Genomic DNA, 13,308 nt, shown 5'->3' on the forward strand with positions numbered 1-13,308 from the left:
TAGCCCGAGCAGGGAGGATTTGTCACATGTCACCTCTGCTGCCTTTCCCACCTGATGGTTTCTGTCACTCTGTCCTGTATATTTTAGACATGTTTTAACACGGTTTCCCTGCTCACACACAAACCATTTCTCCCCAAAGGCAGAATGAAAAAAGAAAAGAAAAGCTGGACAAGCATGCTGTTAGATGTTTGGTAAGTAATACTGCAGTTTAGCCATACAAATTCTACTACTTCTATAACTGCTAGTACTTCTCTGCATAAATAAATTGTAAATTTTTACTGTTATGGGAGTGGAAAACCTATTTGATCTAATGAATTTTAGGACTGCCTTTCATCTGGGGAACATGGAGATTTGCCTCATCCCAGGCTACAGGGCCTCATTATAGTGTTTTTATCCTCTTGGTGGGATAATCATCAACTGGGCTGAGTCTTTTGAAGCTCTAAGGCACCTGAATTAACAGTGAAAAGCATGTAAAACCTGACACCAACCCACCATGACTAAAAAAAAAAAAAAAAGTATGCTCAAATGTGCAAAACAGATTTGATTAAAATATATTATAAAGAACTTCCAGTATCAGAGTTTAGACTTTCTCGATAGACACTCTCATTGTAATAATTAAAGCAAAAGTACCGAAGTGATCATGGGTGCCTAATAAGTAAATGTTAATGTGCTGTATACATAAACTGGAAGAGTTTCTTCAGTGATTGCACAATTTAAGTATCTCGTGTTGCTGGGAAAAGCACCCCACTCCCACAAAATTCACATTTCCAAAGGCAACATTGCTTGATTGCAATGTAAATCTCAAGTCTGCTGATTTATTTTGATGGCAGACAATTCTTTAGACTAACAATGAAGCTGCTAAAAGGTTTTAATCAGCGCTCCGGAAAAATAATCACTTCTTAAAATTAACCACAGTTGGTAGCCAGTGATTTTTATTTTCCAATAATTCCCCGTCTCATGTTGAAGTAACAGTTCACGTTTGTCAAGGATGCCCTTGAGAAACAGAATATGTGTTATCTATAAACTCTTTTTTTTATTATTTAATTTTTTACATCATATTAAATCCAACTACATACATTACATTAGTGTCTGCGGTAATTTTACAGTTCGGTAAATTTAATAAGTAAAAACAATATAAAACCTCTGGCATGACGGAACCTTTCAAGGTGAATCAACATGCATGATTAGCCTCTCTCTAATGTTGCTGACACAATGTTGCATAAAGGCTCGAGGACAAATATATATATATAAAAAAAAAATCTATCTTTCAAAACTATGAAATGAATCTTCCATATATTCATTTCTGACATCTTATATACAGTAACTCAGAGACAGAGCCAGCAGTTGGGCAGCAGCATCCTTCATCAGTGACAATAAGTGGACAGAAGCGTGAGGAAGATTAACTAGAGAATAATTTGGTTTTTGAAGCCGCGGTTGAGGTCTTTATGTGGGAGGACAATTGAGTTCAGTATAATCACCTCAGAGGGGATCGTCACGTTACAACCTGAGGAGACAAAGCAAGGCAGTATTAAGTCTCTGCAAAGGACAAAGACAGTTTATTGCTGTGCTGACTCTCACATCACTCCCTAACATCATTTGTGTAGCTCTTTTTAGCCACAGTTTACTGAAATGTAAAAACAAGTGTGACAATTAAAGAATTTTAATTTGCATACCACCTCATTCAAAGTGCCTTACCTGTGATTTACAAGCTTATTCACAAATATCTTAAATAACTATTCAAATACATGCAGGAACTGGGCCTTAGGTATTGCTTTCTTTCCAATAACTTCATTTCTCAGAACAATATACCGAACACAATATTTGAACAGATATATAATTTCAAGTCAGAGCAGGCTTACCTAGAATTGTAATTGAGGGGGTGAGTTTTCCTTCTCTGAAGAGTGTCTCGCTGTCGATCTTTGCATAGGGATCATTTGGATTTGGGTCACTTGGGGTTCCCTCTACTCTTGCCCACTTGCCAATGGTACTATCCCATCCCACAATGCTGTTCAAAACACAGCAGTGATCCTTGTGGAAGAGGGGGAACGGAAGTTAGTGAAAAATCGGGAAGCCTTCAGCAGGTAATTGTTGTGTTTCAAGTCTCCACATCTGCTTTAATACAGGTGTTCCAAATTCTGGGGGAGACGGGGGGATATGAGGTCACGTATTCCAAGGATACCTGACCATAGTGTGTAACAATCAATTCAGTGATTCTATTGGCTCTCAGAGATAATATAGATAAGAATAGAGGGTGGAATATGCTCTTTTTCTTTTCCTATGTGGTCCCCATCTTACACTTGATTATTTTGCGGAACCCTTGGCTATAGGTCATTAGTCCCTGGAAGCCCTGAAACTCCACTTTAAGCATCACTCCTCCATTAGAGATTGTTCAAACATGAAGAGAGGAAAAAAGCAGTGAGTATTACAACAGGTAGTGATGATTTGTAAGTATTGCTTAAATTACAAATTGTTCTTCTAGGCAATGCACAATGAAAACCAATAAGTCACCAGCAGTATAAATTCATTTTAAAAGGCTGCCAGTCATCGCTGGAGGTGTGGGATTCAATTATTCCGGCCTCAAAATCGTTAAAAATGACATCTTTGTGTGAGGTGCATGCGACGATATTTCTAGTGTGACAGATGAGTAAAGATAAATTTCAGAGAGGTCACAGCTGAAGTGTGGATAAAATGTAAAGCTGATCACTTCAGATAAATTCACCTCCATGTCAATTAGTTTGATGTTTAGTATAATGCCAAGCAAGACATGTCTGATGAAGTGAAGCAAGTTGAGCAGGGAATTGGAAATTACATTGCTCAACTTTAAAGGAACGCTTTTAAATCAGAGTATCAAGTCAGTTAAACTTCTGGAATATTGATCTGGTCAGTTAAGTAGCAGAGAGGGTTGTTAATCAGTTTCAGGTGCTTTCGTCTTAATGAAATTAACAACAGGTGCACTAGAAAAGAAGCAGTGATGAAACAACATCCTTACTTCCTATTTTTTCACTGTAGTTTTGTATTCAGGTAGGGTCAGTGTCACCACTGGTAGCATGAGGCGATACCTGGACCCTACAGGGGCTGCATAGGTAGTCCAACTCCCCCAGGAAGTCACATGAAGACATGCAATTACTAAAAGGTTTGCTTTGTCTATGAGCAGGGCCTCAAGAGCATGGAGGAGATAGACAGTTACTCTAGGAGAGCTGAACAGGGTCGTAGAAGCTTCCTAATCCATCAGCAGCACCGGCATCTGCTCCTTTGTGCAAAGAGGAGAAGGTGCACAACAATGCATGGCCTCATGTGGCAGTTTGTATGCAGGCAATTCCTAAAGAATGAAGGAGGTCATACCACCGACTGGCCCCCATGATCGCCCAACCTAAATCCAATCATGTTTCGGTCCATTCGATGCCGCATTGCACCTCAGACTGTCCCGGAGCTCAGTGACGCTGAGGTCCAGATGTGGGAGGATATCCCCCTGGACACCATCTGCCTCATCATCAGGAACATGCGCCCATATTGCCAGACATGCATACAAGCACGCAGGGGCCACATAAACTATTGAGTACCATTTTGAGTTGCAATTAAATTTTGGCAAAATAGACTGTCACGTCATTTTTTCCACTTCTGACTTTCAGGTGTCTTTGAATACAACCCTCTGTAAGTTGATCACTTTCATTTCCAACCTGTCATCCTTTCATTCTTAACACGTTACCCAGTCCATATCAGTATCGATATCACGCATGATTTTTTTCTAACAGTGTACTTTATATTCAGAGGCAGTCACCTGTAAATTTGCACCATGGAGGATGATAGATTCTCGAACTCTGACACCAGCGCCGATAGTCACTCCAGTGCCGATGGAAACGTTGGGACCCAACTGCAAAGAGAAAATAAATTACTGCGTGAGATAATATCTGTACCATTTCAACTAGTAACACCAAATTAACTTATCAGACCATCTAAAAGCACATTCTTCTCTTTTTTAGAGTTAAATGCAGTACAAAATTTTTAATATGAGGCTCTGCTGTTAACAGGACATGCCATTTCTATTTAAAGCGTATAAGGAAAACCCTTACCACAGCTGTGGGATCAATATTAGCTGTAGGATGAATATAGACATTACCTGGAGAAAGGAAAAGAAAGCAAGTCTAAATAGATTTGTTTGTGTTATTATGAGGAAGGAAAAAAAAGATACAGGAAGTTAATAAATTGTACCAGTTATTTTGGGGCCTCCCTCCTTATTTGACGCCAGTCTTTCAGGATGAGTTGTGTGATACTGGTTGAGGTACAATCGACTGGCATAAATTGCAGACCTGAGGGGGGAAAAAAGTCAAAGAAATAAAATAAATAAATGAGTATAAATCAAGAGTCTCTTCATTTAAGGTGGTAATTTACATTTTTGTACAGCTTATGTAGGGCTGGGCGATATGACCCAAAATTCATATCTCGATATTTTTTAGCTGGATGGCGATATAAGATATATATCTCGATATTTTTTTTAAGCCATAAAGTAAGAACAAAAAGAGTTCTTAGTCAAAGCTGTGTCCCAGATGTCACACAGGCACTTTTATTAACATACAGCACAGATGTACATGAAAAATTACTCAAAATTAAATTATGAGCATTCATTAAATAATAATGCTCCATAAATAAAAGAAAACAAGGTTGTTTTTGAGCTAAACAAAGAGCTCACAATTGTGCAGTCAAAATGTAAACTAAAAGACGCTGAGCGTAATAACAAAGACAGACAGATTTTACAGCTGCTCTGTTCCCAAGTTTTACTGTGTGACTGACAGCCTGGAGTTTGAAATCCGCTTCATAACCACGTCTCTTACAGGTGCCATTTATGGTCCTTATACACACACAATACGGTAATATTACGTTGATGCACAGTACGTATCACTCCGCGAAGCTCCTCGGTAGCCGTAATGCGCCGACAATCTATCAAGCGGTGCAGCTCTGTAGCTTACCAAAGTCGTACTCAAACATTTTTGACAGATTGCTGAACGCCGTGTACCACATAAAATCGGTTCGCGGCCACCAAGCACAACCAGAATTCATACATAAGGCGCGCTATCAACTTTTGAGAGAATGAAAGGATTTTAGGGTTAGCGCGGTTAGCTCGTTAGCGCGGTTAGCTCGTTAGCATGTTTAGCTCGTTAGCACGTTGACGCCGTCCAGCCCCACGCATGGGGCGATGCGCAGTAACTCGTTAACGGAGATTTGCCGTGTCCGTCTTGTCGCTACCTGCACGTGAAGCGATGGGGTAGGAGGGGGAGTTGTCTTCAGTGAAGGCGAGGCGGAGTAACGTTGCGTAGAGACAAAAGAGAGGCAAACGTGCGGCTCCACAACTATAATTATAACGTAACATAGACTATATCGATATAAAGGATATTGTCACATCTTATATCTCGTATAAAAATATATCGATATGTTTTAAAAACTCGATATATCGCCCAGCTCTAGCTTATAGCATAATCACACTGCACAAAGACTTCCTTGGTGAGTCTACATGGACTGTATAAACAACTATAAAAACGCACTCTCTGTGTCAAAGAAATAAATTGTACTTCAACAAGGTTTGGAGCCTATATGCATGCAAGTCCAGTGTCTCCCATATTCTTTGACATTCAGGGTTGCAGTATCAAATTTATGCTCTCTTGAATGCAACACCATTTATGACACATTCACTCACCCTGCAGATTTAATCTGGCTCCAGAAGCTGAGGGTTTTATATACGTAGAGTTTTCCCTGTCCTGCCAGGGCAGTGAAAATGTCCTGCTCCAGCCTGATGGCCTCAGCTCGGTGCCAGCCGTTGGTTGGCTCCTCTCTGCCAGAAATAGATCATCAGTCGCACAGAGTTATAAATCCCATTTTTTAAAATATTGTGCACAAAGCTTGAGGCTGGAATTAAATTCAAGACAGAATCGGCATAAACTACCCTCAACTGAACGAAACTTTATTTTTCGAGTGTCAGCTGAAACCGTATATTTTCTGAATTTTGGAAAAAATGAGGTGACAAGTTTTCCAGAATTCATAACCTAAAGCTGTGGCCAAGCCTTGCCTGCTCACCAAGACGAAAACTGATGACTTGCATGCCAATGTTGCAGCGCAGACCAAGCACACCTATTTATAACCAGAGTTGGTCGTTAATGATCAGGTTCAGCTTTCTCTCCAAACATCAAATAAACAATTCACATATACAAAATGTGAAGTTTTATCACGTTCCTTTTTCTTGCCAAAGGTGAATAAAGAAATGAGAATTACATCCCGTTTTCCCCTTTCACTCCTGTTCTTGAGTAGCTATTGAGATTCTTCAAATATTTAGTTGTGTACAAAAAAAACCAAAGAAAAAAAACAACAACCCAGCGGTTCTCATTACCTCTAAAGTCTCTTAAGAAAACATGAATTTATTGCCCTACTATCCAGCCTGCAGAGTCAAATGAGAACACCGAGTTAAAATGCATCACTGTTATCTTTGATGGTGTCAGTGCTGGGCTGAAACCAAAGCTGATTACCTAGTTGTGATCCAAAACTTAAGTAGAAGAGACTATGTGTTCCATACTAATCAGGGTCTCTGGCATAGTGTATTGTGAGAGCCCTGAGATGAAACAGAGTGTTAAATATTGATGAAAAGAATATTTTAAAGGATTGCACCCATAATCGAAGTTTTACCAAGAAGGAGGGGGTGTGGTTAGAGGCGAAGCGGTCCCCAAGAGACTGCAGTAAAAGCCTTCTTATTTCTATCAAGTATCTCTGATGTGTTCAACAATTTTGCTGATTCAGTGCCCAGCTTGATTTAAGTGCTATTGATGTTAGCAGGTGAATTATGCAAAGCGCGGTTTGACCTGTTGTAATATATTTCAAGTGTCCTTGGTGTGGTATTTGTTAGGTCAGCTACTGTACAGTGAAAACAAACTGAAAAAGTATCAAAGATTGTATTAAAAAAAACAAAAACATATATTGATCCCATGTTTTATTGTAGCTTCTGTGAAATAGCAGGGTACACTCAGTCCACATGCATATTATTATATTATAAAAAGCAAGTCTTCTAGTGAAGCGATGAGCAAAGCGAGACATCTGTATCAGTTTGACATGAAGCTTCACTATCTCGATTATAGTTTTTTTCTAGCTTATTCAGCAGAAACTATAGAGACAACTAAATGTGTTGAGCCTCTTTAAAAAAATAAATAAATAAACCGATCATTTCAAAATGCAGTTCCTCAGAAGAGCAGGTTACAATAGCGTAGATGTTTCTTTAAACCTACGCATATGGATGTGAATTGCATTTTGTCTATACTCTATAAATTTGCAACTACTCCTGGAAAAGGTAAGAGGACTGAATAACCATTCTTATTAAATATGAACATTATCCTCCATTACAGATGCTTTATGTAGTGCTCTACACTAGAGGGGTTAGCGATGTTTCATAAAAGCAGGCAATGGTACCTCTTGATCTGAGGCTAGTTAAGCTTCTTTAATCTCTAGGACATACTGAAGTCAGCAGCAGCAAAATCTTGGCTCCTGTTAATCTTGCTCTTGCCAAGAGCTTCAGTTTACTGTGTTTACTGGTTCATTCACTGCCTGCTAGTCCTTCAACATGACTGACTAGAGGTCAAAGACAGTAGGGAAAAATATGGGCAGAACAGAAGCTAGATGAATTTACTATCCTATCTAGAGGCGAAATGTGGTATTACACAGGCCAGACTAAAAGCCTATTTATACCTGCCCTTGTCACCATCCTGAAAAGCGACATCACAACTGCCGGCCTGAGTCATTTCAGTTTTTTGTGCCCCTTTTGACTATTTGTAACTCTGGCACAGTTGGATTGAAGACACCAGTGTTCGATCAGTGATGTATCAGTATATATCAGGTGCTCAGGGATTCCCAGATTATACAAGGGGAGATGCTGCAAAAGGAGATAAGACTTTATGAAGAAAACTTTGTGTTGCTTTTTTTTCTGGTTTCAATTTTTTCTACTCTTATAGCAGTGCTGATGCAGAGGTTTTATCTGAGTGGTGACACGCATATTTCAGCAGAAGAATGCAGCAAGTCTGGCATGCGCTCAGTGTCAGTATAAAGGCTCGTTTATACTCCGCTGCAGACACCGACATGGACAGCAGGAGATCTGACAGCTGAGCAGTGATTCCTGTTATACCTCTTTGAAGCCTGCAGCGCATGAGTAGTTGGCGTACTATAATGTAAAATCTCCGTGGATGACTTGGCATGGTCGTGAACAACAGGCATACACACAGAAGGCCGCACAGACCCATCGTGCTCACTGTCTAATGACAAAATCTGCACGACTCTGACCTGAGCATGCCCTAGCAGACTTGCAGAAGTGGAAAGTATACTCAAGGTGGGGATGGCGCTGTGGTGACGTTACAGTTGTCATGTGACAAAACGACTGCAACGACGATAAGCAAACAATAATCTGGTTGGCATTCTAACATTACTAGATGTCTTTTAAATACAATGCAGAGACATCTTTGACATAACATTATAGCTGTTGATACGTTTAGTTAATTTTCAACATCTTGAGCTGTTTCACAAAGCATAATTTTATTTATTTCTTAAAATAGTCCAGCTAGGACGTCATTAGTAAAACCTGGGTACACCAACAGAACAATGGTAAACTGAGTTTAAATTATGGCTTGTGTACAGACTGAAAAGTACTAAGTGACATTTTTTTCACCTAGAAATCCAAAGAGCTGTTTTACCAGTTTCCAGTCTTTGTGTTAAGCTAAACAAAACTGAACTGAATGTAAACAGTGCTCAAAATGTCAGACCATGAAATCTAAGAAACAAAAAAATATTGTTTCCATGTCACTGTGCACAGAAAAGTGATACAAGTAGCATTCACAAGGAATTCTCACCCCATACACTAAGTGCTCTAAAACCACACCATGCAACCTAATCATACCCACTTACCCATCATAGGGATATCTGATGATTGTATGAAGAGACAGAAAACATGGCAGGGAGGAGAAAGGAAGGAAAAAAGACAAATGAAGAGAAACAAAGAAATGGAGTAAATGGTATTCACACACATTCCCACGCACATACCAACAAGTGGGACAGCTACAACTCACAGTAACATGTCCTGCTGGTTCTTCTGGAAGACTGCGCCAATATGTTGGAAGATGTCTGGGTTAAAGAGGTATATACCACAGTTGATGATGTCACTCACAAATGTGCTTGGCTTTTCCACATAATGCAAGACCTACATATCAAAAAAGAAAGATTAATCATAATTTTAAGTTTCAGCAGTACAGAGTAACTGTCTAGGAAGACCAAATGGTTAAATACCTCGTTCGATTCTTCGTTTTCCACAATACAGCCATAATTCATGGATTGCTTTCTGTTTGCCTAATTAGAGAAAATGTCAATATAATTTAGCATAATCTCAAATTCTATAAAGAGAAAAGATCTAATATAACCATTTTAATTGTAGTCAAAAAGTCAAAGAAAAACCAACCAAGTAAATCTAGTTTTACTTTCACGACAGTTCACGTTCCAGAAACTAATTATAATGTTTTACCGTTGTCCCAAGGATAACAAAGCTGTTTGGTTCTCCGTGTTCTTTCTGAAAGCTGAGCATCTCTGTAAGAGGAAATGCTGAACAAACATCAGCATTCAGTACAAAGAAAGCCTCTGGACTGCCAGAGACAATCTGATCTCTGAAGTGATAGATGCCCCCTCCAGTGCCCAGGGCTGCATACTCCTGCAAGTACCTGTGGTGAGGAGTTAAGAAGAGTGAAATATCTACAGGTATTTAGCAATGGGCGTGCACAGTAGCAAGTAAAGCATTACATTTGCCACAAAAAAGAATAACTAAAGACAAACAGAATCAAAATGGTGTTCTGGTTTGTGTCGTATACAAAATGTATTTCTAAATCTTGACACTGAACTATCACATCCTCCTAATTCTCACAAGCTCGTGTCGCTGCTATTGATATACCCAGGAAATGTAAACATTTTTCTATAAAAAAGCAAAGCCAACAGCTCCACTGTTTACCTGATTGAAATTTTGAACTCCTGCTGTGCATTTAACAGAAATCTATTCAGTTCTTCATTTGGCTGATAAAAACCAATGAGCAAAATCTCCTTCATGTTTGGAACCTATATATAAAAAAAGAAAACAAAAAGGATCAGCATTAGAGTGATTGTGGGTGCTGTCTGTCACAAAACACAGGCCAAGAAATTCCCAACACCAACTACTAATGAGGCGACAGTTGCTTTAGTATTTTAAGAATTACTAAGCTCTTACAAAAAAGAAAAAAAACAAACAAGAGCCAACATTTCAAAACTAGTGACAATCCGATACTTTAAAATGAAACTTACCTTGGCACATGCTTCAATGTGGTGCTGAAGCATGGGAACACCAGCTACTGGAAACAGGGGTTTGGGCACTTCAAATGACAGTGGCCTGAATCTTGTGCCTGAAAAACAGTGTTTGAATATTTTAAGAAAAATAATAATAACAACTTTATTTGTATAGCACTTTTCAAAACAAAGGATTACATGTGCGTAACAGTTCAAATTAAACTCGCACATAGCAGATAGATATACAAGTTAACATTAAGACAAACAGACACAATCAACCTAACATGATTAGACATTCATTCAAACATACACACATACACACAATTTTACTATAGTTGAAAATAAAGAGGAAAAGATTAAGGGAAAGGTAACCTTTAAAAATTACTTTTAAGCTAATTTTAGAGTCATAGAGTCAGCAAACCTGATTGACTGAGGAAGGCAGTTGCACAGTTTAGGCAAAACAACCTCAAAAGCACAGTCACCTCTAGTTTTAAAGTCAGAGTGGCGGACAGGTTTTCTAACTCCGACTGAATAGCAGGTTTCATTTTTGTACCAGTTCTGAAGTGAATTAAAAAGACAAACAAGTGTCTTTTGAGATGCAAGCATTCACTGAGGTAGGAGGGGCTCTTGAGGTTGTTGGGCTTGACAGAAAAGTACAATTATGTGTCATCTGCATAAAAAATGATAGGAGAATCCATTTAAACTATTAAGCAGAAGCACATGTAACATATAGAAAGAAAACAGAAATTGTCCAAGAACTGAGCCCTGAGGGGTTCAGAGGTGGACATACATTGACTAATATGAATTCTGAGGTATCTGTTCAATAAGTATGAAGAAAACCATTTGAAAGCAGTACCAGTGATGCCAGCCTGTTTTGTAGTCTATTAATAAGAGTAGCACGAACAAAGGCTGCAGATAAGTCAAGCAAGACTAAAATAGAATGTTCACCCTTCTCTTAGTGCATAAGAATGCCATTGGCAATCTCCAATAAAGCTGTTTCAGAGCTGTGGTTTTGTTGGTAACCCGACTGGAATTTATTTAACTTATTTTAAGATGTTCTTCCTTCAACAATCTAAAGACACTAACGAGCAAGAACTTCCTCAAGGCTTTTAGAAATAAACAGGAGTTTGGAAATTGGCTTGTAATTATATGAAACAGTGGGATCTAAGGATATTTTTTCAGCAGCGGAAAGACACTTGCTGTTTTAATGCTCAGGGTCTCACTTGTGTCATCACTATATAACAAGGAGTTTATGCATGAGAAGATCTGCATTTACTAATCTGCCTACAGTTCTGAGTGCTTGGGTTGGTGGTCTATTCTTTACATCACTTTCACCTTCACCATGCTCTCACACTCAATTCTGTCATCATCACTCTGTTCTTGCCTGCCTTCTGCGAGCTTCTGTTCTGTGTGCTTTACATATCAGTCCTCTTCTATAATTTTGTCTTTCAATCTTTCATGATTTATTTTTTTTATGTATTATTTTATTTATTTTATTATTTGTTTTGGGCTGTTCCTCCAAAGCATGCCATCTTCTGTTTGAAAATGGAAAAATCTGAGCAAATCATATCACGAGGGCTCAGTCGTTAAAAAGATAAGAATACAAAGCAGACACAGTAAAGGGTACTGTATGTATGTAGCTGGTTTCTCCTAAGTATAAAATAAAAGACAGACGATCTTGCCGAGCTATAGAGCCTTTCATTACACACCCATTAACTTTATTATTAAACTTTACTTAAAAATAAAAATAAAAAATAGAATAAGTAATCTAAAATACTTTTCTATAAATAACTGTCACGCTTGCTGAGAGGGAATGACATTAATGCATCAGTAGTGGAAGGCAAGCTAAAGTTTTGGGGGGTTTTCCAAAAAAAATCTGTGCTCAGGTTGGACTATAGTTTACAAGACGTGGTGATAAAATATTAGGGTATAAAAGCTATATGGGTAAGATTTTACTTCTTGTTCGTGGGACACGTTGTGACACGTCAGTGATAAAAACAACTTCAGCCAGCCTGTTAGCATTAGCAGCCTAGCCTTGCTTTAAACACACGTTAATGACTTTGAAAACACGCCAAGGAAAAGAGTTACCTTTCTGGGGGCCTCCGATTAAAATGACCGACTTCAACATCTTGACAGAAACGCTGCTTGGTGACATGCAAGACCTGGCTGGAAACTATCTGCAGCAGTAAGCAACAGCTGTGCGAGCATTTCCGCACTCACTTCCTGATTGTGACGTTAACGAGATTATCGTGAAATCACGGACCAGAGTGTTCGGAGTGAAACGGAGTCAAGCGCCTGAAAGCTTTGGACTACAAATGCTCTTTTTGAAATCACCAGAATATGCCTTTGTGTACGTGCGACAATATTTCAAAATTATGTTTAACTGCATCAATTATGATGTTATTAATTTATAGTATGCTAAATATTATAAATACTAAAAATATATCAATTATAATATCACTGCAAACTCTTATATAAATTATATCCAGGCTCAGTAAACCTTGTGTACCTTATGTGTCTCCTATACATCAAACTAAACATCTGAACTTTTTTTTTCCTTAAAACTCCTTCTTTGTGCTTTAATATTGTTGCATTATTTGTTTGTTTGTTTGTATATTTATTTTATGTAGCATACTTCTTCTAGGTGCTTCCTTTAGAGGTAGTCACAGTGGATCTTCCTCCATCTCACTTTATCTCGAGCATTCAGTTTTATCACACCAAATCTTTGCATGTCCTTCAGTACATCCATGAACCTTTTCTATGGTCTTCCTTTTTTCCTCCTGCCTGGCAGCACAATTTAAAACACTCATTGTCCAATATATATCCCCTGTCCCTCCTCTACCCATGTCCAAACCACTTCAGTCTTGTGTCTCTTAACTTTGTCTCCAGACCACTCAGCCCAAGCTGTCTCTCTGATGTGTTCATGTCTAATGTATTTCATTGTGGTCACTCCCAGTGAAAACATTGCATCTGTAAGTGTTCCACCTT

At 38.7% G+C, this 13,308-nt stretch overlaps 1 protein-coding gene across 2 annotated transcripts; it reads right to left on the reverse strand.

Moving 5' to 3' along the window:
• Positions 1–914: 914 nt before the first annotated feature.
• On the reverse strand, positions 915–12,565 carry gmppaa (GDP-mannose pyrophosphorylase Aa). Of its 2 annotated transcripts, XM_086266894.1 has the most exons (13): positions 12,409–12,565; positions 10,339–10,436; positions 10,013–10,116; positions 9,536–9,728; positions 9,304–9,363; positions 9,087–9,217; positions 8,926–8,940; positions 5,690–5,824; positions 4,210–4,307; positions 4,071–4,117; positions 3,779–3,871; positions 1,860–2,028; positions 915–1,504 (listed from the first exon to the last, which is right to left on the reverse strand). In XM_086266894.1, the coding sequence occupies exons 1-13, from the start codon at positions 12,473–12,475 to the stop codon at positions 1,404–1,406; spliced, it is 1,311 nt and encodes a 436-aa protein (XP_086123020.1). In that variant the 5' UTR covers positions 12,476–12,565; the 3' UTR covers positions 915–1,403. The 2 variants fall into 2 exon arrangements, with proteins under 2 accessions (XP_086123020.1, XP_086123021.1); XM_086266895.1 differs by lacking the exon at positions 8,926–8,940.
• Positions 12,566–13,308: the final 743 nt, after the last annotated feature.

Source organism: Aulonocara sp. 'chitande type north' Nkhata Bay, linkage group LG16, assembly GCF_057382095.1.
Source record: "Aulonocara sp. 'chitande type north' Nkhata Bay isolate Kocher_YH1m ecotype deep benthic linkage group LG16, A_spYH_male_GT1.1, whole genome shotgun sequence".
In the NCBI taxonomy this organism is placed as follows: domain Eukaryota; kingdom Metazoa; phylum Chordata; class Actinopteri; order Cichliformes; family Cichlidae; genus Aulonocara; species Aulonocara sp. 'chitande type north' Nkhata Bay.